General features: G+C 48.6%; 1 protein-coding gene across 1 annotated transcript in view; it reads left to right on the top strand.

Annotated features, from left to right (window-relative positions):
* The first annotated feature begins 516 nt into the window (after nt 1-516).
* The window catches only part of TEKT5 (tektin 5), a 63,263-nt gene continuing 40,573 nt past the window's right edge, over nt 517-23,206 (top strand). The window contains exons 1-5 of the mRNA XM_010370256.2: nt 517-1,146; nt 4,401-4,484; nt 5,155-5,225; nt 12,603-12,746; nt 18,909-19,131. Of these exons, the coding sequence (XP_010368558.2) occupies nt 583-1,146; nt 4,401-4,484; nt 5,155-5,225; nt 12,603-12,746; nt 18,909-19,131 (1,086 nt within the window). The 5' untranslated portion in view covers nt 517-582. The remainder of the gene's footprint in view (nt 1,147-4,400; nt 4,485-5,154; nt 5,226-12,602; nt 12,747-18,908; nt 19,132-23,206) is intronic.

The following is a 23,206-nucleotide window of genomic DNA, read 5'->3' as shown; positions in this document are numbered from 1 at the left end:
ATTTTAAAATTCTTTTGTAGAGATAGGGTCTCAATACGTTGCCGAGGCCAGTCTCCCATACTAGTAACTCCTGTACTCGAGTGATCCTCCAGCCGCAGCCTCCCAAAGTGCTGAGGTGACAGGCAAGAGCCACCATGCCTCACCTCAGATGGACCATTTTGATGCCGTGTTGGGGACAAAGAAAGAAAGAAATCAACTCGCTTTGACCAAATTGGCCCGAGCTGATTGAATTCACTGGCTAGACTACATTAATTTTCCTCCCATGGGGCCCAGTTAGGTCTGGGAACACAGTTCCTTTCTAATAGGAAGATAAAATGTCACTTCTTGCAACCGAATCTGTGGATTGCGAAACTCACATTCACTTTGCCGATCATTGTTTTGTCTTTTTGTTTTGGACAATGTGGCCCCAGCTGGCCTGTAAATGAGCAAAGGCCCCCTAAGAGTCCCTCTCCCCAGGCTTTATGACACCAGTGCTGAGTCATAGAGGTTCTGCCAGTCCCCAAGAGAAGCACTTTCCCCTTTCCTGGTGATGACTTTGGATCCTTGAGCAGAGTTTTGCCTGAGCGGGGCTCATGGGGGAAGATGGAGTTTCTTGGGACCACTCAGACTGCCAGTTACTGTGGCCCCAAGAAATGCTGTGGCTTGACCTCGCTGCCAGCTGTACAGTCTCCAGTGATCCAGGAGTGCTATCAGCCCTACTACCTGCCTGGGTACCGCTACCTCAATTCATGGAGGCCTAGCCTCTTCTACAAGATATCCAACGTCCAGACCTGCCCAGACGAGAGCCTCAGCACCCTGCGGCCGCCCACCACCCTGCCCGCGCTGCGCTCAGCGCTCTTTTCTCGCTATAGCCCCCATGACTGGGACCAGTCCAACCAGCTGCAGGTGCGTGGGGCAGAGGCCTCCCGGCTGTGGGCCAGCCGGCTGACGGACGACTCCATGAGGCTCTTGCAAGACAAGGACCAGTTGACGCACCAGATGCAGCAGGGCACCACCCGGAACCTGGGCCAGAGACTGTCAGACATCGATTTCTGGAAGTCGGAGCTGAGCTATGAGCTGGACAGACTTCTGACTGAGAACCAGAACTTGGAGACGGTCAAGGGGCGGCTGGAGTGCGCGGCCAATGAGGTGAACTGCCCACTGCAGGTGAGTACAGTGTTGGGGACAGGGCTGCGGCCGTGTGATGGGGATACTGCACGCTCATTCCACTTCCTTCGACTGAAGATCAAGGTGGCAGGCACCTTGCAGGTCGGTTTGAGCTGCACCACTGAATATGATCAGTAATACAATCTTAGTCAATTCAGGATAATCCCAGTCATATCAGGGTTTCTTGGACTCAATAGAATTTCCTTTTCTTCTTGAAGCTACATCAAAGTTGCAGGGGTTTCATGAACATATTGTGTGCATACATATGCATGCTTGAGCATGTGTGTGTTCCGGTCCTTAAAGCGCATACTTAAAATAACTGATTTTTTAAATTAATTAATTAATTAATTTATTTATTACACAGAGTCTTCCTCTGTCACCCAGGCTGGAGTGCAGTGGCTCGATCTTGACTCACTGCGACCTCCGCCTCCTGGGTTCAAGTGACTCTCGTGCCTCAGCCTCCCGAGGAGCTGGGATTACAGGCGCCCGCCACTATGGCCAGCTAATTTTTGTATTTTTAGTAAAGACAGGGTTTTGCTATGTTAGCCAGGCTGGTCTCGATCTGATCTGCCCACCTCTACCTACCAGAGTGCTGGGATTACAGGCGTGAGCCACTGCACCTGGCCCATAACTGCCTTATTTTTCCCCATAATACTTATCCTCTGACATGCTGTATACTTGATTGAATATTAGGATATAGAATAGTCTCCATCAAGGCAGAGACTTTTGCCTGTGTTGTCACTGATGTATTCAAGACTGCTATTCAGTGAAGGGCACCTGTATGTCTGTGTGGGTCTGTAGTGACCAATATCGGTGCTGATTGATGTTGTTTACACTAACGTTTTGAATGTATTCCCAGCCTAGGACAGGGCGAAGCACAGAGTAGCCACGCAATAAATATATGCTGAATAAATGAGTAAATATCTAAATGTGACTGGGCGCAGTGGCTCACGCCTGGGTCTGGATACAAAGGGGTCTGGATAAGTGAATGTTTCTCATAGCATCCAGGAGAAAGTGATGGAAGGGGTTGAGTGGACACTGGGTAAGGAACCAGCAGCACCTATGGGAACTGACTTTGGCCACACAGGAAGATGACTGGCTGCTCCCTGGAGTGTGTGGGGAACTCAGGACCTCTTGCCTGGAAGCCTCCTGCAGCTTCAGGGGCTTCTGTAGGAGAGATCCTGCCTCCGGATCCTCCTGGGAGACATGGCATAGGTTTCCATCACTCTGAGATGTCCAAACCCATGGAATGCAGGGAGCAGATTCCATACAACCCCAGATTCTCTCCCTGGGAAGGAGGATGAGCAGGGCTGCTTTTCAGAGCCCTACAGCAGCATCCCAAACCTACCGCTCTCCCTCCCACTCTCTTTTCACTCCCCCATCCTGTCTAGAAAGTCCAGCTCTGCCTGGTCACATCTGGCTTTCTCTGATCAGCCACATGGTGGCAGGGGGACCATCAACATCTCAATTCCATCTCCCGGGCTGCCCCCACAGTCCAGGCAGCCTCTCCCTGCACAATGTCAACCACCTCCTTCCTGGTCTCCCAATTCCTGCTCCCTTCCAACCCATTGTCCTCACAGCAGCCACTGATTGCCTTGATGGCCTCCCAGAAATTAACATCTTAATTCCCAAATTCCTGCATTCTTCCCCATAACCCCTATCCCCACTATTGTTCTGGTCTCACTTCCTCTAATCCAGTGCCAATGGCTTCCTGTCTGTTTCTCTGCTGACCTCAGGGCCTTTGCACCTGCTGTTTTTCCTTCTGGTGCATTTCTCTCCAGGTCTGCATCTCTGCTTCTCATGACACAGTCCTTCTCCTCCTTAGCGAATTCCTCCCTGACCACTCTGCTGTTTACTCCTCACCCACTCACATCCACCTGAATATTTTCATCCTGGCCCTTCACACAATTGGAAATGATTGAGTTCCTGGTTTGTTGTTGTTTGAGACAGGGTCTTGCTCTGTTGCCCAGGCTGGAGTGCAGTGGCATGATTTTGGCTCATTGCTTGACCTCCTGGAGTCAAGAGATCCTCCAACCTCAGCCTCCCGAGGAGCTGGGACTATAGACACGCACCACCACGCCTGGTTAATTTTAAAATTTTTTGTAGAGATGGGGTCTTGCTGTGCTGCCCAGGCTGGTCTCCAACTCCTGAGCTCAAGTGATCCTCCCACTTTGGCTTCCCAAAGCGTTGAGATTACAGGCGTGAGGGAGGCACTGCGCCCAGCCTGATTTTCTTATGGGAGTTCTCTCCCCTAGTAGAACACAGGCTGCATGAGAGCAGGGACTCTCAGCCTGGTTCATTGTGTTATCCCCAGCACCTTAGCAGAGCACGACTCACAGAAGGGGTTCTGGAAATCCTTGTGGCATGGGTCAGTGACCCCCTCCCATTTCTGAGTTCTCACATACATTTGCGTCCTGACGTCCAGACCTTGACGTCCTGCTTCCTTCGGATCCTGGGCCCTTTGTGACATCACGGGCTGGTATGCCAATTGCTGCTGCTCGTCAGCTTCCTATCATAGAGCACCCCTGAAAGGCCCCTTTTCCTGTCCTCTCTTCTGCTCTGCCCAGGTCTGCATGAGAGTTGTAAGACCCAGGGCTGTGTGGCAGGGTTGTCCTGACCACTTCCCCAAACCGTCCCTCCACTGGGAGATCTGCAAAGAGGGGTTTTTCATGCGTATTCACAGGTAATATTTATGGGCAATGTTCTCAGTGATTTACGCTTGTCAAGTCGACTTCACCTGCACAATGGACCTGCGAGATAGGCACCAATATGGCACTCATCAGCATAGGAGGAAACCAGCAGAGAGGTTAAGCAATTGGCCCAAATGCACACAATAGGAAGTGGCCAAGCCCCGATTGAAGTCAGAAGAGAAGCTACATGGAGGATGGCAGCCAACACCATCTTATCTGAAATTATTGTGAAGTTTTACTCTATGTATTATTGTATTTTGGGAAGGCTTGGGGCTGCTGATGCAATTATGGGAATCCAAATTGGTTCTTGAGATACTACTTTGTCCTGCCTTCTCTACATGGGCCTTGCATCTCCAGATGCATTGGTCATATGGCAACCCACAGCTCTCATCCAGTGAGAAGGGGCGGCAGAAGCCCATCCAATGCACAGTAATGAGGTCACATGAAGCACCCAGGTTTCCGGGAGAATGGAAGACATTGTGGCATGGGTGGATGTGAGTGCCTTCTGCTCAGGGTCTGCATACAGATGCAGGAAGAATAAGCTCATCGTGCTGCTTCTCACAGGTGGCCTTGGAGTGTCTGTACCATCGAGAGAAGAGGATTGGGATTGATTTGGTCCATGACAACGTGGAGAAAAACCTTATCCGGGTAAGGCATCTCTTAGGTCTGTCTGCCCAGCCCCCGGAAGGAGGCGGGAAGGCCAGCAGGTCAGAGAAATTACTGAGCTACCTGTCAGGAGCAGAAGCCACACGTGTCACCCTGTGGAAAGCTAGGGCTCAGGAAGCATGGGTGGAGGCCTAGTTTGCAATTTAGGAACAGGGAGAAATGGAGTTATTTGACTCTCAGTCTTTTTATCTCCAAAATAGGCATGATAATAATATACTGCTACTAATAATAAAAACTGGTGTTTATTGAGCACCTACTATATGTCATAGGCTATACTACTTCATATGCATTATTTAATGTAATGATAAAATAATCTATAAATGAGTGCTTGGCACATAGTAGGTGCTAAATTTTCTTTTTTTCTGGGAGTCTATTAAAAGAAAGTAGGGCAAAAAAAAGAAAAAAATGGTGGCGCCTCCATAATCAACCCTTAGCTGCCTGGCCCTGGGGTCACGTGGATTGAGGCAGGGGCCCCACGCTGACATTCCACCTCCTGGGGTTGAGGGTGGTCAGTGAGAGCGGAGGGGAGAAGTGAGGGCTTTGGCTTGAGAGACACGACTGAGGTTCTAAGAGGCACCGCTCTTTCTGACATTTTTCTCTTTTTTTCTTTTTTTTTTTTTTTTCTCTTTCTTTCTGACATTTTTCATTTCAGGAAGTGGATTTGCTAAAATGTTGCCAGCAACAGATGAGAAAATTAGCTCAAAGGATTGATCTCCAGATGCGGTAAGGGCTTTTTTTTTTTTTTTTTAAATTCCCTCTCCTTGGGGTTTGTTTTGGGACTCCCAGGTTTCTGGGGGACAAGCCAGAGGGGCCCACTTGTCTCTGTGTGGTTCTTTTGGTCAGTGGTGTGCTGGTAAATGTTCAACAACCAGCTTTCTGGGGGGAAAAAAAGAGTCCTGAACATAGGATCAGCCAGTTTGGGTGGTGTAAATGCTACCACAATGGCTGATTTTAAGCTGCTAATATGATGTTACTGAGACGTGCACAATTGACTCTCACAAGCCGGTGCATCACTTGTTACTCTTACTTACAACGAGAGCCCTGGCAAGAGGCAACTGGCCTCCCTGAGGCCCCTCTTAGCCTGTGGCTTCCCCATTTGAGTTCTGAACCTTGGGAGAGGATAGAGGGTGGGTGGTATTAGGTAGCTTGGCCAGGGGCTGGGCACCTCTAGAAGGGAGCTGGTGGATGCATTGAGCCAGAAGTCTTCAAAAGAAATCAGCTTTTTGTTCTTACAAGATTATATAACCAGTATCCCGACAAGCCCGGGGCGCCCCCCTCATAATTAAAGGGAGACAAGTTTTACAGGGCTTGGGGCCCATAGCTAAGCCCTTGGCACCAGCTACCCCTGGAAGCAGCTGCCTCACCTCCAACCTGTATCTGGCACTCACCTTTAACTCTTTCAGGGCACGCTGCTCTGCTGGTTTTTCCACTTCATTCACTCTTGACACATAGACACAGAAAGCACGGGACAGACTGGCAACCTGGCAGTGGCTGTCTGTCCCGCTGCCTGGTGCACATGGGCGGCTGGGGTGGATGCAGAGGGGCCGGGCAGCTTCCAAAGCAGCCCTGGGAGCACACGTATTGGTTTGCTGTACCCCAGAACCCGCCTCCTCCTCTAGGAGCCCTTGGACCCCCCGAAGGGGTTAGTGCTGTATGTTAGGAAGAAAGACATCACAGGCAAGTTACCCTTAGAGCAAAGAGCTTGGTCAGGGACAGACACATCGGAGACCCCTAGAAAGACATCAGGGTGGAGGTGTACAGAGAAGATGCAAATATAGCAGGAGGGATGATGGCTGAAAGAACAAAAACAGAGTTGAAGTTCGATAGTTTGTGTGCTCCTGTCCTAATTTCTCACAATTCCACCTGTCACCGGGACGACTGGTACCTATAGTTTGTCTATAAATCGATTTGCTTAAAAAAAAAAAAACCTTAAGCACAGCAGGGCGACTACAGTCAACAGTAATTTATTGCACATTCAAAAATAGCTGAAAGAGTATAAATGGGAATGTTTGTGACACAAAGAAATGATAAATGCTGGAGGGGATGGATACCCCAGTTACCCTAATGTGATTGTTACAAATTGCACGCCTGTATCAAAATATCTCCCACAAATATATACACCTACTATGTACCCGCAAAAGCTCAAAAAAATAAATAAATAAATAATCAATTCAGTAAATAAAATTCCTTAAATATTCATATTTATTTGTTTGTTTGTTTGAGACGAAGTCTTACTCTGCCGTCCAGGCTGGAGTGCAGTGGTGCGGGCTCAGCTCACTGCAACCTCCACCTCTCAGATTCATGAGTATCTCTGGCCTCAGTCTCCCGAGTAGCTGGGATTACAGGCCCATGCCACCACACCCAGCTATTTTTTTGTATTTTTAGTAGAGACAGTGTTTCTCCATGTTGGCCAGGCTGGTCTCAAACTCCTGACCTCAGGTGATCTGCCCACCTCAGGCTCCCAAAGTGCTGAGATTATAGGCATGAGTCACTGCGCCTGGCCTAAATACTCTTATTTAAACAGGCAAACTTTAACAAAGGGAGAATTGGGACAGGCCAGTGTCTTTGTTTTATTGCATTTTTCTTGCACTTATTTTTTTAAATTACTTATTCATTTTTAATTGACAAAAGTGGTATATGCTGTGTCATATAAAACATGATGCTTTGAAATTACATTTATGTTTCAAAACATTGAACTAATTTGAACTACTTAACATATATGTTACCTCACATACTTATTTTTTGTGGCAAGAACAGTTAAAATCTCAGTGATTTTCAAGTACACAGTACATTGTTATTAACTATGGACACCATGTCTCTGGAACTTATTCCCCCTGACAAACTGAAATTTGTACTCTTTGACCAACATCTCCTCAATCCCCCACCCCCAGCCTCTAGTAACCACCATTCTACTCTGTGCTTTTATTAGTTCGATTGTTTTAGATTCCACATATATGGGGAGATCATGAGATATTTGTCTGTGCCTGACTTATTTCACTTTACATTATGTCCTATAGGCTCATCCATGTTGTCGCAAATGACAGGATTTCCTTCTTTTTCAAGGCTGACTAGTATTCTGTTGTGTATACATGCCACATTTTCTTCATCCATTCATCTATTATGAGATACCTAGGGTGATTTCATGTCCTGGCTATCCTAAATTGTGCCACAATAACTGCCCATTTTAAAGCTAGGTTGTTTTCTTGCTATTGAGTTCCTTATATATTTTGGATAGTAACCCCTTATCAGAGGTATAGTTTGCAAATATTTTCTCCCATTTCTTAGGTTGTCTCTTCACTCTCTTGATTGTTTTGTTTGCTGTGCAGAAGCTTTTTAGTTTGATGTAATCTCATTTGTCTATTTTTGCTTTGACTTCCTGTGCTACTGGGGTCATTGTCCAGACCAATGTCATGAAACTTTTCCCCTATGTTTTCTTCTAGTAGTTTTACTGTTTCAGGTGTTACATTTTAGTCTTTAATCTATTTTTGTTGTTGTTGTTGTTGAGATGGAGTCTCCCTCTGTCACCCAGGCTGGAGTGCAGTGGTGCAATCTCGGTTCACTGCAACCTCCTCCTCCCGGGTTCAAGTGAATCTCCTGCCTCGGCCTCCTGAGTAGCAGGGGTTACATGTGCCCGCCACCATGCCCGGCTAATCTTTAATCTATTTTGAGTTGATTTTTGTTTACGGTGTGAGATAGAGCTCTAACTTATTCTTCGGCATGTACATTTCCACTTGTATCAATACCATTTATACATGGTGTTGGGAAAGAAAGAAAGGAAGAAGCTGTCCTTTCTCCATTGTGTGTTCTTGGCATCTTTGCTGAAAATCAATTGACTGTAAATGCCTGGATTTATTTCTGGGCTCTCTATTCTGTTCTTTCTTCCAGTTATTTTCGTGATCTTCTATTTATGGCAAGAGAGAATGGTTTTCCATTTGTAGCTGCCATGGGATGTGACAAACCGTGGCGCTGGTGGGGACAGGAGGGCTGACGTTTGGGAAGTGGTGCAGTTTGAGCCAGCAGAGTGAACCAATCACAGATTTGAAGTGGGGAGCTGGACCTCAGAGGAGAAATCCTGAGACTGGGGTCAGGAGGCTGCTTGTGCAACCCCAGATGATGCAACCAGAGGCCAGGGGAGCTGGAAGAACTGGGGAGACTGAGTCAGATGGAGACAGTCCCAGAGACTGAGAGACACACGGAGAGAGATGAGCACTGACATCAAAAGAGACAGACATGAAGAGATAAACAGAGACAGGGATGGGGAGTAGGGAGACAGAGGGACAGAGAGGCACAGAGTCAGATATGCCAGAAAGCGAAATCAAGAGATGAGACAGAGACAGAGAAAGGCAAAGAGATGGGGAGAGACAGATATGGAGAAAGAGGACAAGAGACCGGGTGCGGTGGCCCACGCCTGTAATTCCAGCATTTTGGGAGGCTGAGGTGGGTGGATCACTTGCGGTCAGGAGTTCGAGACCAGCCTGGCCAAAATGGTGAAACCCTGTCTCTACTAAAAACACAAAATTAGCTGGGTGGTGACGCATGTCTCTAATCCTAGCTACTCGGGGGCTGAGGCAGGAGAATGGCTTGAACCCAGGAGGCAGAGGTTGTAGTGAGCCAAGATCACGCCACTGCACTCCAGCCCAGGCCACAGAGCAAGACTATCTCAAAGAGAGAGAGAGAGAGAGAGAGAGAGAGAGAAGAGAGAAAGAGAGAGGGAGATGTTTGAGCTTAGATAAAGACCGAGAGAGATGAGAGCAACTGAGGCAGACAGCAAGAGCAAGAGAGAGAGAAAGCAAGCACAGAGTGAGTGAGGGAGAGGATGAGAGCAGGTGAGGGCAGCATTTCTCTTTGTGGAGACTGAAGGCCGAGCCACCCTGGATGGAGACTGTTTGTTGCTGGGCAGTGGCTGTGTGTCAGATGACTCCTGCCATCTCACAGGGAGGCAGCTTGTGCTGCCAGAGGGATTGGGATTATACTGATTAACTGAGAGCTGGCCAGAACCTCATTAGCCAGGCAGAGTCTGGTGTGTCCTCACCCGCTTGGGGAAGCTCTGCCGCTGAACTGCTCAGGTGGCCAGCACCAGGCTGTTGGCTCATGGTTTTTTGCAAAGCCTGAGGCCTGCATCTGGGCAGGGTGGTGTCCTTGCCACACCAGGTGAGAAAAGGCTCTTCCTGACAGAGGAGTCACGTTTGGGCTTTTCCTGGTGGGCTGACAGCAGGGTGAGCTTGGCACTGGTCCGGCCCTTGGTTGTGGGCCAAGTAGGGAGAACAGGACTGCCTCCTCTTTCCCTAGGCCTCATGGCAAGGGCCAGGCAGCTGGACACGCTGGACTCTGAGCCCCCAGGTTTCCCTCTAATTCTCTGACATGTTTGCTTTCCACATCCTGGCCTCGCTTCACATTCCAGCTCATTCAGCAGGACAGGGCCCCATTTCTCCAGGGCTCTGCCAATTTGGAAACCCCAAGGGCCCCGGGTCAGGGGTTCCTCCTGCTCCGACATGACCCATGCTTCCTAATAGGTGGGAACCCCCACTACTGTCAGGATTTCACTTGCTGGCTCCCGGCCTGCTGGAAATCCCTTACCCGCAATGAACATCCATAGCAGAGAAAAAAAAAAAAACATAAAAAAAAAGATATAGATGGAGGAGAGGGAGGGAGAGACCAGAGAGACACACAGAGGCTGAGACAGAGAGAAACCAAGAAAGAGACAAAGGTTGGAGAGACAGAGACACAGACACAAGAAGGGAGGGAGAGAGAGAGAAAGACAGAAAGAGAGCAGAGACACTCAGTTTAGCTGGTGTCTGACATACCCTCACTTAATGGAAGTTATTCCCTTCTCCACTCTTAAAATTCTTCTAAACACGCCAAGGCAAAGTTTCAGCTGCCGCTTATGAGTCTGTAACATCAACTGATCTCTCTTTTTTCAGCCAACAGGGAAACAGAAAAAGGTCCAGGCTTAGAACCTTCTGGAAGAAGTAGATTCTAGCTAGGATTTAGTAAGTGCCTACTTGGTATTAATATTTATTAATATTTAGTGAGTGCCTACTTAGTATTAATATTTATTAATATTTAGTGAGTGCCTGCTTAGTATTCATATTTATTAATATTTAGTGAGTGCCTACTTAGTATTAATATTTAGGTCTGAGGTGATCTTCTATCAATGGAAAGGGTGATGGGTTTTTCTTTAAAGACAGGGATGTAAATTTCCTTTTATCATACATTTATTTACATTTTAAAAGTGATTTTAGGCCAAATGCGGTGGCTCATACCTATAATCCCAGTACTTTGGGAGGCCAAGGTGGGCGGATCGCCTGAGGTCAGGAGTTCAAGACCAACCTGGCCAACATGATGAAACCCCGTCTCTACTAAAAAAAAACAAAAATCAGCCAGAAGTGGTGGCGGGTGCCTGTAATCCCAGCTACTAGGGAGACTGAGGTGGGAGAACCCCTTGAACCCAGGAGGCGGAGGTTGCAGTGAACTGAGATCCTGCCACTGCACTCCAGCCTAAGCGACAAGAGGGAAACTCCATCTCAAAAAAATGAATTAATTAAATAAAAGTGATTTTAAAAAGAAAAAATAAGTAGAGTTTGGTATTTGACAAGAATCATGGAAGTGGTTCTCAAATGTCTGGAATTTGGCAGTAATCTTTAAGTCTAAGTATCTTAGCCAAGATACCAACCAGCCCTGCTGGCTTAAGCCCTGGCCCCGATCCATTGTCCTCTCTTTACCTCGGCCCAGTCTCTGACCCCGCCCAGCCCCAACCCTACCCAATTCCTGGCTTCACCTAGCCCCCGACCCCGCCCAGTCCCTGAATCCACCCAATCCCTGTCTTCACCCAGTCCCTGACTCCACCTAGTCCCTGACCCCACCCAATCCCTGTCCTAACCTAGCCCCTGACTCCGCCCAGTTCCTGATCCCAAGGTCCCTAAACATCTGGTGTTTCTAGCTTCTTTGCGTTGGCACGTGTGATGTTCTCGGCTTGGAATTCTCATTCCCCCAGCAGCGATTCCCCCATAATGTCTACTCCAATATATTGTGAAAACCCAGCTCAGACACCTCCTTGGAAAGCCTTCCCTGACCACCCTCTCATCCTCAGTTAACGGTTTCCTCCTCTGTGTTATTTTGTATTTTCAAACCTGCACAATGCCCTTACCAGTCTGTTCTCTATCTATCTATCTATCTATCTATCTATCTATCTATCTATCTATCTATCTATCTATCTATATTTGTATGTGTTCACACAAATCTGTAAGCAACTTGAAGGCAGTGACTGTGTCGTTTTATTCATGTCTCATCCCTTGGTGCCCAGCATGGGGTCAGACACAATGATGGATTTACGAAATGATTAGACTTGCATCAGACTTTGTCCAAAGTATGGGTTGATATCTTCTAAATTAGCTCAGCAAGCTACAGCTGGAGGGACAAATCTGGCCCACAATCTGTTTTTGTAAATAAAGTTTTATTGAGATGAAGCCACAACCATTTTTACATATCTGTGACTGCTTTCGTGCACAGTTCAGTAGTTGCAACAGAGACCATATGACCCACAAAGCCTAAAATATTTATCATGCAACCCTTTACAGTAAATGCTTACCCATCCTTCTTCTAAAGGACAACAGGGGCCAGGTGTGGTGGCTTACACCTGTAATCTCAACACTTTGGGAAACTGAGGCAGGAGGATCACTTGAGCCTAGGAGTTCAAGACCAGCCTGCACAACACAGCAACACCGTGTCTACAAAATATTTAAAAAGTTAGTCGGGCTGGTGGCTGCATGCCTGTAGTCCCAGCTACTCAGGAGACTGAGGTGGGAAGAGTGCTTGAGCCTGGGAGCTCAAGGCTGCAGTAAACCATGACTGCACCACTGCACTCCAACCCGGCTGACAAAGTGAGACTCTGGAAAAAAAAAAAAAAGAATAAAGGGCAAATCTGTTTGGATTGGGGGGAGCCTCTGGGTATGTGGTGGGGCATTGAGGTGGGAAGAGAACTGAGAAGCTACTGGGGGGCTTCCTGTGGGGCCAGGGCTTGTAACACACACCTGCTGTGTGGCCCAGGCTGGGAATTCTGGGCAGGTGCACAGTCCAGGAATGACTCCTCCCTCCCTGCAGGGATAACCGAGATGCTCAACACGCCCTGGAGAGGGACCTCGAGGACAAAAGCTCGGCGCAGTGCATCGATGAGAAGTGCTTTAACCTGAGAAATACGTCAGACTGCATCAGCTTCTTCCACGGCATGGAGAAAATTGATGGCACGTAAGTATTAGACATCCCCTCCCCATCCCTGGCATGTCCAACTGGAGTGAGGGCTTCTGCTCCTGCCAACGAATGGCGAAGGGGCATCGTGCGCCAGTTAAGTGGGAAGTAGTGTGGTCGAACGGGGATCCTCCAGTGCAGGCGGCAGAATCCAAGTTGGGTTAACTTAAGACAAAATGGAATTTACCCGAGGGGTTATGGGGGAGCCACGAACTCAAGGGGAAGGCTGGAGAGAAAGGTCCTGGCAGGGGGAGCTGTGTGGTCAGAGTGCCTTCATCTTTTCATCCTTGCCCCACTGTTCAAGATCCAAATTTCGAGAGCGCATGCCATTGGCTTAGTGAGGGTCACACAGCCACTGCCGCTCAGCAGTTTCACCAAAAAAGAAATTCCCAAACAAGTGACAAGCTTGGCAGGGAGGCCACCTGGGGTCAGCTGGTGCCGATAGTGGTTTAAGAGAGTGAATTCTTGCCTGGTCAGGTGTGGGCTTACCCCTGTAATCGCAGCCCTTTGGGAGGCCGAGGCTGGAGAATTACTTGAGGCCAGGAGTTCCAGGAGTTTTCCAGACCAGCCGGAGAGAGAGAGAGAGAGAGAGAGAGAGAGAGAGAGAGAGAGAGAGAGAGAGAGAGAGAGAGAGAGAAAGAGTGGAATCTGGAGCCAGGTTGCCTGACTTCAAATCCCAGCCTCTACACTAACACTGAGCAAGTCACTTCATTTCTTTGGGCCATTTCTGAATCTATACCACTGGGAGAAAATTAGTACCCACTTCCCAGGGCTGCTATGAGTATGAAAAAGGTGGGTGTATGAAGTTTTAAGCACAGAGCCTCGTATAGAATAATAACAGCCAACATTTATCGAGTGCTTACTGTGTGACCTCATTTTCTCGTCACAGCAGCTACGAGGTGGTGCCTTCTGTGAGCCTGTCATGATCGTGGGCATATCACAGAATTGTGGGATTTTATGCAGAATGAAAACATGCTTCCCACTTGGTAGTCTGAGGTGTGAGAGATGCTTAGGATGAGGAAGAAGGTGGGGTCTATCTTAGTTCCGCCTTCTTCTGTTAAAAAAAAAAATCTCTAGTACATAGAATTGTGCTTGGCACCTGTTGGTATGCAATAAATTTTTATGGAATGAAAGAATGAGTGAAAGGAAGAAGGGAGGGAAAGAAGAACCACAGGAAGGGAGGAAGGGGAGCGAGAAGGACGGTATTCCTTGGCAGTCTCCTTGGCCCAAGCCTGGGGTCGCTTTCTGGATCTTACAAATGTGGAAGTGCTGAGGTGACCCTTTGGGACTTCCGGTAATGACAACTCCTGGGGACTTTCCTCCTCTTCCTGACAAGGTGCTGTCCCCCATGGCACTGGCAAGGTGAGCAGGACTTTGGGGGCTTGGCCCCCCTCATCTGCACAGGGAGTCCAGAGGGTCTCTCTTCCCAGATTCCTCTCCAGAAAGCTGGCAGCCACGGAGCCTCCAATTTCTACACCCAGGAGGGACCTGCTACTGGAAGTCCCCCATCTAGAGACTCCATCTGCAGAAGAGAGCTGCTGTTTGTGGCAACTAATTGCTCCCCAGATGTGCTAGCTTGGGGCTTTGTATTTGTGGTTTTCTTATTTATTTATTTACTCAAGACAGTTTTGCTCTTGTTGCCCAGGCTGGAGTGCTATGGTGTGATCTCAGCTCACCACAACCTCCACCTCTCGGGTTCAAGCGATTCTCCTGCCTCAGCCTCCCAAGTAGCTGGAATTACAGGCATGCGCCACCACATCCAGCTAATTTTTTTGTATTTTTAGTAGAGATGGGGTTTCTGCATGTTGGTCAGGCTGGTCTCAAACTCCTGACCTCAGGTGATCCTCAGGCCTTGACCTCCCAGAGTGCTGGGATTACAGGTGTGAGCCACCACACCCAGCCTTGGGGTTTTCTTAAAGCAGGGCTATGTCTGGGCGGATGAAAGAGGATGTTTGGTGACTGTCTGAATTGCAGTATCTATTTTCTGGATTAACAGTGATGATGATGATGATGATGGCAGTAGACACCTTGTTTTTTTTTTTTTTTTTTTTTTGAGACGGAGTCTCGCTCTGTCACCCAGGCTGGAGTGCAGTGGCTGGATCTCAGCTCACTGCAAGCTCCGCCTCCCAGGTTCATGCCATTCTCCTGCCTCAGCCTCCCGAGTAGCTGGGACTACAGGTGCTCGCCACCTTGGCCGGCTAGTTCTTTGTATTTTTTAGTAGAGACGGGGTTTCACCGTGTTAGCCAGGATGGTCTCGATCTCCTGACTTTGTGATCCGCCCATCTCGGCCTCCCAAAGTGCTGGGATTACAGGCTTGAGCCACCGCGCCCGGCCGACACCTTGTTTTTTAGACAGAGTCTCGCTCTGTCACTAGGCCAGAGTGCAGTGGCACAATCTCAGCTCACTGCAAACTCTGCCTCCCAGGTTCAAGTGATTCTCCTACCTCAGCCTCCCAAGTAGCTGGGACTGCAGGCATGTGCCACCACGCCCAGCTAATTTTTGTATTTTTAGTAGGGACGGGGTTTCACCATGTTGGCCAGGAAGACACACCTTTTACATGGTGTCTGCTGTGTGCTAGACATTGTGCTGACAGCTTCATGTGCAACATCTCATGAATAATAAATATTTTTCGGGTGCTTACTCTGTCCAGTGCCATGATAAGGACTTCACATTTAAACACTCAGCAACCCTGGGGTTGGTACCATTATCTCCATTTTACAATGAGGAAACTAAGGCTCAGAGAGGTGAATCGATTGGCTCAAGCTCACACAGCAAATAACAGAGCCATGATTCTGAATCTGCACTGAATACTGAGCCTGTGTATTTTTACCAATGGTGCCTTCCTGCCTCTCCAGCAAGGCCAGCTGTCCTCTCCATCTTTAGTGGACATGGACTCCAGAAAGCACTTCCCCCTACTGAGGCACACGGCCTGCTGAGGAGGCAGCCTGTCTTTAGCAAATTCCTCCCCAGGTAGAATGTGATTAAGTGGGTTATTTTCTCTGGGGAGCTCAGCTGTCTGCTGCAGGGGAGGACAAGGGCTTAGAGGTTACTGTTCATGACATTGACAGTGTCCCCCCATGCAGAGGCAACAGAGACACTCAAAGTAAATCTGCCTGTTTCTCTCTGCTGTCCTTATCGTCTCCTCTTTCCTCGGTGTTCTGGGATGCAGTATTGTTGTGCGGCCTTGAACAAGATGCTTCACTCTCTGAGCCTCAGGTCTTGGTTGGATGAAAGCTCTGAACCTGACATAGTGCCAGTCCTATCTCCAGAAGCCCAAGATGCCTGTTTATTGCTTGATTTTTAACTCCTACAAAAGCCAGGCAAAACAATCACACACATTATATGATTTTTAAAACTTCTGTGCACCATGCAACCTAAGTGTGCTTTAAAATGTCTGAAAAGAAGCTGGGCACGGTGGCTCATGCTCGTAATTACAGCACTTTGGGAGGCCGAGGTGGGCGAATCACGAAGTCAAGAGATCCAGACCATCCTGGCCAACATGGTAAAACCCCATCTCTACTAAAAATACAAAAATTAGCCAGACGTGATGGTGCTCGCCTGTAGTCCCAGCTACTTGGGAGCCTGAGGCAGGAGAATTGCTTGAACTTGGAAGACAGAGGTTGCAGTGAGCCGAGATCCTGCCACTGCACTCCAGCCTGGCAACAGAGTGAGACTGTGTCTCAAAAAAAAAAAAAAAAAAAAAAAAAAAAAAAAAAAAAAAAAAGAAAAAGAAAAAAAAAGAAATAAAAAAAAAGTCTGAAAAGAGAGTTTTATTTTAGAAATGTGAGTTCAATTCCTGCTGCCTGAGTATAAAAATCTGCTTTATTTAAGAACTGGAGGGCCGGGCGCGGTGGCTCAAGCCTGTAATCCCAGCACTTTGGGAGGCCGAGACGGGCGGATCACGAGGTCAGGAGATCGAGACCATCCTGGCTAATATGGTGAAACCCCGTCTCTACTAAAAATACAAAAAACTAGCCGGGCGAGGTGGCGGCGCCTGTAGTCCCAGCTACTCGGGAGGCTGAGGCAGGAGAATGGCGTGAACCCGGGAGGCGGAGCTTGCAGTGAGCTGAGATCCGGCCACTGCACTCCAGCCTGGGTGACAGAGCGAGACTCCGTCTCAATAAAAAAAAAAAAAAAAAAAAAAAAAAAAAAAAAAAAAAAAAAAAAAAAAAAAGAACTGGAGACTTCCTGACCAGAAAAGACCTTGAGAAATTACCTAGTCTGGTTTATCCAGGACCTGAAGCCAACTCAAAGAAATGCATGCCCTTCCTCAAAGCCTTCCCAGATGAGAAAACCCCACATGGTCCATTGGTTGCTTGTTGCAGGGGTTTACATGCTCTGCCAGGAAGAACTTTACTGAGGAGTTGCTCATGTGTCACCACCTCCGAGAAGCCTTCCCTGCCTGCCTTTGCTAATGTAGCCTGTGTCCCTGTCCATTGATCTCCCCAAATCCATTCTCCAGTTGCCACACTGTGTGTCCTGCACAACAGACTCTCCTCTGCAGACCTCCTCTCCTGGGCTCTCTGTCGTTTGATTTCCAGATGGGTTCAGCCAGGAGGAGGGGCACCAGCAGAAGACAGAGTGTGGGAGGAGAGAGGCTACGATTTCTTCCCCTGCTACCTCCCTCCCAGACACTGTGGTCGACCATGGTTCCTTCTCTTCTGGGGCTCTTATAACACCTACTGCTTCCTTTTCTCTTGCCCGTTACAGCTGGGATAGTGACAACTTCATGCAGTTTCTTTTTATTTTTTAGTGGTGGGGATAGGGTCTTACTCTGTTGCCCATGCTGGAGTGCAGCAGTGTGATCTTGGCTCACTGCAGTCTCTAACTTCCAGTTCAAGCAATTCTCCTGCCTCAGCCTTCCAAGTAGCTGGGATTACAGGCACGTGCCACCACACCCAGCTAATTTTTGTATTTTTAGTAGGGACGGGATTTCACCATGTCGGCCAAGCTGGTCTCGAACTCCTGACCTCAAGTGATCCTCCCGCCTTGGGCTCCCAAAGTGCTGGGATTACAGCCATGAGCCACTGCATTCAGCACTTCATGCATTTTCTAATCCCTGACCATCTCAACACCCTTCCAAGTATTCATCTATTCCCGTTTATAACCCTGAACAACACATAATGACACCACTCCATTTGTCTCTTTCATCCTCCTGCTGCTGCTGCTTCTTTTGAGACAGGGTCTTGTTATGTTGCCCAGGCTGGAGTGCAGCGGTGCAATCATGGCTCACTGCAAACCCGAACTCCTGGGCTCAAGCGATCCTCCCACCTCAGCCTCCCAAGTAGCTGGGACCACAAGCGTGTACCACCACACGTAGGTACTTCTTTTTGGCATTTTTTATAGAGATGGGGGTTTCACCACATTGACCAGGCTGGTCTTGAACTCCTGGGCTCAACTGATCTGCTTTCCTCGGCCTCCCAGCATGCTGGGATTAGAGGCATGGCTGGCCCGGCCCTCCAGTTTCTAAATCCCTTCCCAGCACATAACACAATGTGTAACTATCTCCTCGTTCACTGTCAATCTTCCTTCTCTGGCAATTAAGCGCCACAAGGACGTGGATGTTGCTGTTCTTGTTCATGGCTCTCTCCTAAGTGCCTGGAACAATGCGTGGCATGTGGTAGAAGTTGAAGAAATATTCCATGAATGAATGGCAGTGAAAGTAGCATGGCCACATTCTCATCGCAGAGTTGGAGGATCCGTGAACCCCCTCTGTGCCCAATGCCAGCCTTGGCTTGTCCATGCTGTGTTTCTGGTGGCGGTGGTGTGGGTGTTAGGGAAAAGAGCTCTCTGAGGGAGACCCTCTCTTTGACCCACTCACTGAGTGCCCTTCTGCCAACCAGCTGCTCTCTTTAGGGTTCTCTTGCCTCCCCTGTAAAATGAGGGTATTGGATCAGGACAGTGGTTCTCAGCAAGGGGTGACTGCGCCCTCCCCCAGGAGGGTGCCTTAGCAATGTCTGGAGCCATTTTTTGGTTGTCACAACAGGGTGGTCCGGGAGCTACTGGCATCTAGTAGGTAGAGGCCAGGGATGCTGCTAAATATCCCACAATGCACAGCAGAGAGAATAATTCCAATCCAGAGGCCAAGACTGCCAAGGCTGAGAAGCCGCAGATTCTGAGGTCTCCCAGGACTGCGGCAACTCGCCCCTGTGCCTTTGCAGGATCTCCGTACCCGAGACCTGGGCCAAATTCAGTAACGACAACATCAAGCACTCTCAGAACATGCGGGCCGACTCCATCCGGCTGCGGGAGGAGGTGGAGCACCTCTTTGAGACCTTGTCGGATCAGATGTGGAGGCAGTTCACAGACACCAACCTGGCCTTCAACGCCCGCATCTCCGAGGTGACGGGCGTGAAGAATAAGCTGCAGACACAGCTGGCGAAGGTGAGCAGATCCTCCCACTACCCCTGTCTTCTCTGCCAAGCCCTCACCCTCCTCCCATGAATCTGAGCGGTTTCTGGGCCAAGCTGGCCCTGCCCCTGGTGCCAAACCAGTACCCTCCGTCCCCAAGGTCTGTGGTCTTGTTCTTTCTAAAAGCGGCCAAGGGCTGAACTTCCTGGGGGGATTTAAGCATCCAGGGTCCATCCTCTCTTGCTCACTGGAGGATGGAGCCTGGAACTTGGCCTGGCTGTCCCCAAGAGGCTGTGACGCTCCCAGGACCCCTTATTCTCCATCTAAGACCCATGTGGCTGAGCATGACAGGTGCAGAGAACCTGTCATGCTCTGCAGCCCATTGTCTCTGTCACTCCGACACATCTTCTCTGCCCACAGCAGCATCTTTGGAAGTGTAACCTTTGACTTCCAAAGGCCTCAACAGAACCCTAACAGTCTAAAGGGATTTCCTGCTGAGGGATGGGGTGCTTTTTGGATCTGAGGAGTCTGCAGCACTGCCCGATTCTGTCGTCAGCCCGCTATGCCCACACCAGCTTGCCCTTTAGGCATTTTGCATCATGTTGTTTCACACCTCCGGGTTGGCTCTTGGAGTCTTCTTTGGATGGAATCTATACTCCCTGCTCAATGCAAATTTAGATTCCCACTGGGTGCCAGATGCTGCGCTAGGCACTAGGAATAATATGAGGAGCCGTATAAACATGGGCCCTGGCCTCTGGGGATTTGACATTCTCCTGGAAGAACAGTGGTGGTTGTGAAATTTATATACACAGAAAGAACTTGGATGATAGTCAGGTCAGAGGGAACTTGCCTTGAATTTGTATTTGCAGAACAGCACGCCTTTTTAAGGCCAAGCGCAGTGGCTCATGCCTGTAACCCCAGCACTTTGGGAGGCCGAAGTGGGCAGATCACTTGAGGCCAGGAATTTGAGACCAGCCTGGACACATGGTGAAATCCTTTCTCTACTAAAAATACAAAAAATTAGCCAGGTGTGGTGGTGCATGCCTGTAATCCCAGCTACTTGGGGAGGCTGAGGTGGGAGAATCGCTTGAACTTGGGAGGCAGAGGTTGCAGTGAGCCAAGATCACACCACTGCACTCCAGCCTCAGTGACAGAGTGATAGCCTGTCTCAAACAAAAACAAAAACAAAACTGTGCCCTTTTTTCTTGTGTCTGTATCTTTGGGGGGATTTGTGGGCTGCAGGCAGGGTTTGATGGAAATTACAGTGGTAGCTTCAGCCCACCTACATCTGCCACCCTTTAGTCTGGTGCTCCAGAAGAGACAAAAAATAAATAAAGTTTATTTTTCCTTTCTTCTCTCTCTCTGTCTCTCTCTTTTTTTTTTTTTCTCAGATGATCTTGCTCTGTTGCCCAGGCTGGAGTGCAGTGGCACAATCACGGCTCACTGCAGCCTTGAACTCCTGGACTCAAGCGATCCTCCCGCCTCAGCCTCCCAAGCAGCTGAGACTACATGTGCGTGCGACCACACCTGGCTAAGTTTTTTAGTTTTTTGTAGAGACAGCGTTTTGCTATGTTGCTTAGGCTGGTCTCAAACTCCTGGGCTCAAGCAGTCCTCCCACTTCGGCCTGTCAAAGTGTTAGGATTACGGGAGTGAGCCACCGTGCCTGGCCTCGAAACAGGAGTTTCCATGAAATCATCCCAACATTTTTATAGGGAGGGAGCAAGGGTAGGTGAGCCAGAGATTCTCATGGGACCCACACTGGGTAGAGCAGAGAAGCAGGGGACATTGCCACCCAGAACAGATCAACAGGAGTTGAGTGGCCAAAAGTTGGTGGGAAGAGGATTCCAGAGAGAGCAGCAAGGCAAAGGATGCGTCCGGGATGAAGCTGGAAGAAGGGGCAGGCAGGTCTGGGTAGGCCTGGTGAAGGATTTGGATTCTCACCTAAGAACAATGGGGAGCCTTTGAAGATTTTAAGCGGACAGTGTTTGGGTCCAAGCTTGTGCTTTTGTTGATTTCTTTTCTGCCTGGGTGGCAGAAGGGATGCAGCAGTTAAGAATGGATGCAGGGGCCAGGCGTGGTGGTTCACACCTGTAATCCCAGCACTTCAGAAGGCAGAGGCAGGAGGATCACTTGAGTTCAGGAGTTAGAGACCAGTCTGGCCAACATAGTGAAACCCCGTCTCTACTAAAAATACAAAAAATCATCTGGGCGTAGTGGCAGGCACCTGTAATTCCAGCTACTCGAGAGGCTGAGGCAGGAAAATCATTTGAACCCAGGAGGCAGAGGTTGCAATGAGCTGAGATCTTGCCACGGCACTCCAGCCTGGGCGGCAGAGTGAGACTCTGCTTCAAAAAAAAAAAAAAAAAGAAAAGAATGGATGGAGTGGTTAGGAGGCTCTGGAAGAGGCCCAGGGAATGGGGAAGGCTGCCTGTGCTGTGGTGGTGACATCAAGTGGAAGAAGGACTGGAAGAGGGTAAGATATCTGGAGAAGGCAAAGTTGGCATCGAGTTGGCCTGTGCACCTTCCCTTTATCTTTCATGAACTATTTTCCTATTAATTCTCTAGAATAGGGTTGGTAAACTTCTGTCAAGGGCTAGATGATAACTGTTTTCAGCTTTGCAGGCCATATGGTTTCTGGGCCTATACTGCAAAAGCAGCTATGGACAATCTGTACACAAATGATCATGGCTGTGTTCCAATAAAACTTCACAGAACTAGGCAGTGGGCCGGATTTGGTCCACAGGTTGTAGTTTTGACAACCCCTGCTCTGGAACTTAGCTCAAAAGTCTCTTCCTCCAGGAATCCTTCCTAAACTCCACGGCATATTTGCACTCACCATCTCTGGGTGGTCACTGCGTTCTGAGACTGTGTTTTTTGTTGCTTCTTCCATCTCATACCTTTTGGCTAGAACCACTGACCCTGAGCCACACTGCATGGGTGTGATGAATCCTCTATAACCTTGGACAACTTTCTTAACTTCTCTGAGCCTGAGTCTCCTTGTTTGTAGAATGAGGATAAGAATGACTGTCACAGGAGGCTGAGGCAAGGAGGATCTCTTGAGCCTGGGAGGTGGAGGCTGCAGTGAGTTGTGATTGCACTACTGCACTCCATCGAACCTGGACGACAGAGCAAGACCTTGTCTCAAAAAAAAAAAAAAAAAAAAAAACAAAACCCAAAATGACTGCCGTGAGGATTATTTGAGTTAATGCAGATATAGCACCTGAAGGAGTGAGGGCACGTAGTAGGCACCATGTCTGTGCTAGTGGCTGTGATCTTACTGTACTAGTTTATTTACTTGCCAATATGTCTTCAGAGCACTGCTCCTGATTTAATCTTGTCCCCCTACTGCTTAGTAACTGCCTGGTACTCCTTACATCTTTGTGCAGTGAATGGAAGAAATCTACAACGTTGGGGTGGTTTTTTGAGACAGTCTCGCTCTGTAGCCCAGGCTGGAGTGCAGTGGCTCAATGTCGGCTCACTGCAACCTTTGCCTCCCCGGTTCAGGCGATTCTTCTGCCTCAGCCTCCTGAGTAGCTGGGATTACAGGCACCCAGCACCCCCACCACACCCCAGCTAATTTTTGTATTTTTTCTAGAGACAGGGTTTTGCCATATTGCCCAGGCTGGTCTTGAACTTCCAGGCTCAAGTCCCCTGGGCTCAAGTGATCCGCCTGCCTTTGCCTCCCAAAGTGCTGGGATTACAGGTGTGAGCCACCGTGTCCAGCCTACAATGTTGAGTTTTTTATTGAGGTTTTTTTTTTTTTTTAAAGAATGAAGCATGCATGAATGAATGCTTTTAATGTTTCTTTTTCTTTTTTCATGCAAAAATCCATTTTTTTATGGTAAAATACACATAACATAAAACTTAGCATTATAACCACTCTTAAGTGTACAGTTCTGTGGCATTAAGTACATTCACACATTGTGCATCCATCACCACCATCCATCTCCAGAACTTTCCCATCTTCCCAAACTGAAACTCTGCACCCTTTAAACACTGCCTCCACTTTTCCATCTCCCCACATATCCATGGTGATATGGTTTGGTTGTGTTTCCACCCAAATCTCATCTTGAATTGTAGCTCCCATAAACCCCATGTGTCAGTGGAA

This window comes from Rhinopithecus roxellana, chromosome 20 (assembly GCF_007565055.1).
Source record: "Rhinopithecus roxellana isolate Shanxi Qingling chromosome 20, ASM756505v1, whole genome shotgun sequence".
In the NCBI taxonomy this organism is placed as follows: Eukaryota; Metazoa; Chordata; class Mammalia; order Primates; family Cercopithecidae; genus Rhinopithecus; species Rhinopithecus roxellana.
This window is presented reverse-complemented; position numbering and strand designations above follow the sequence as displayed.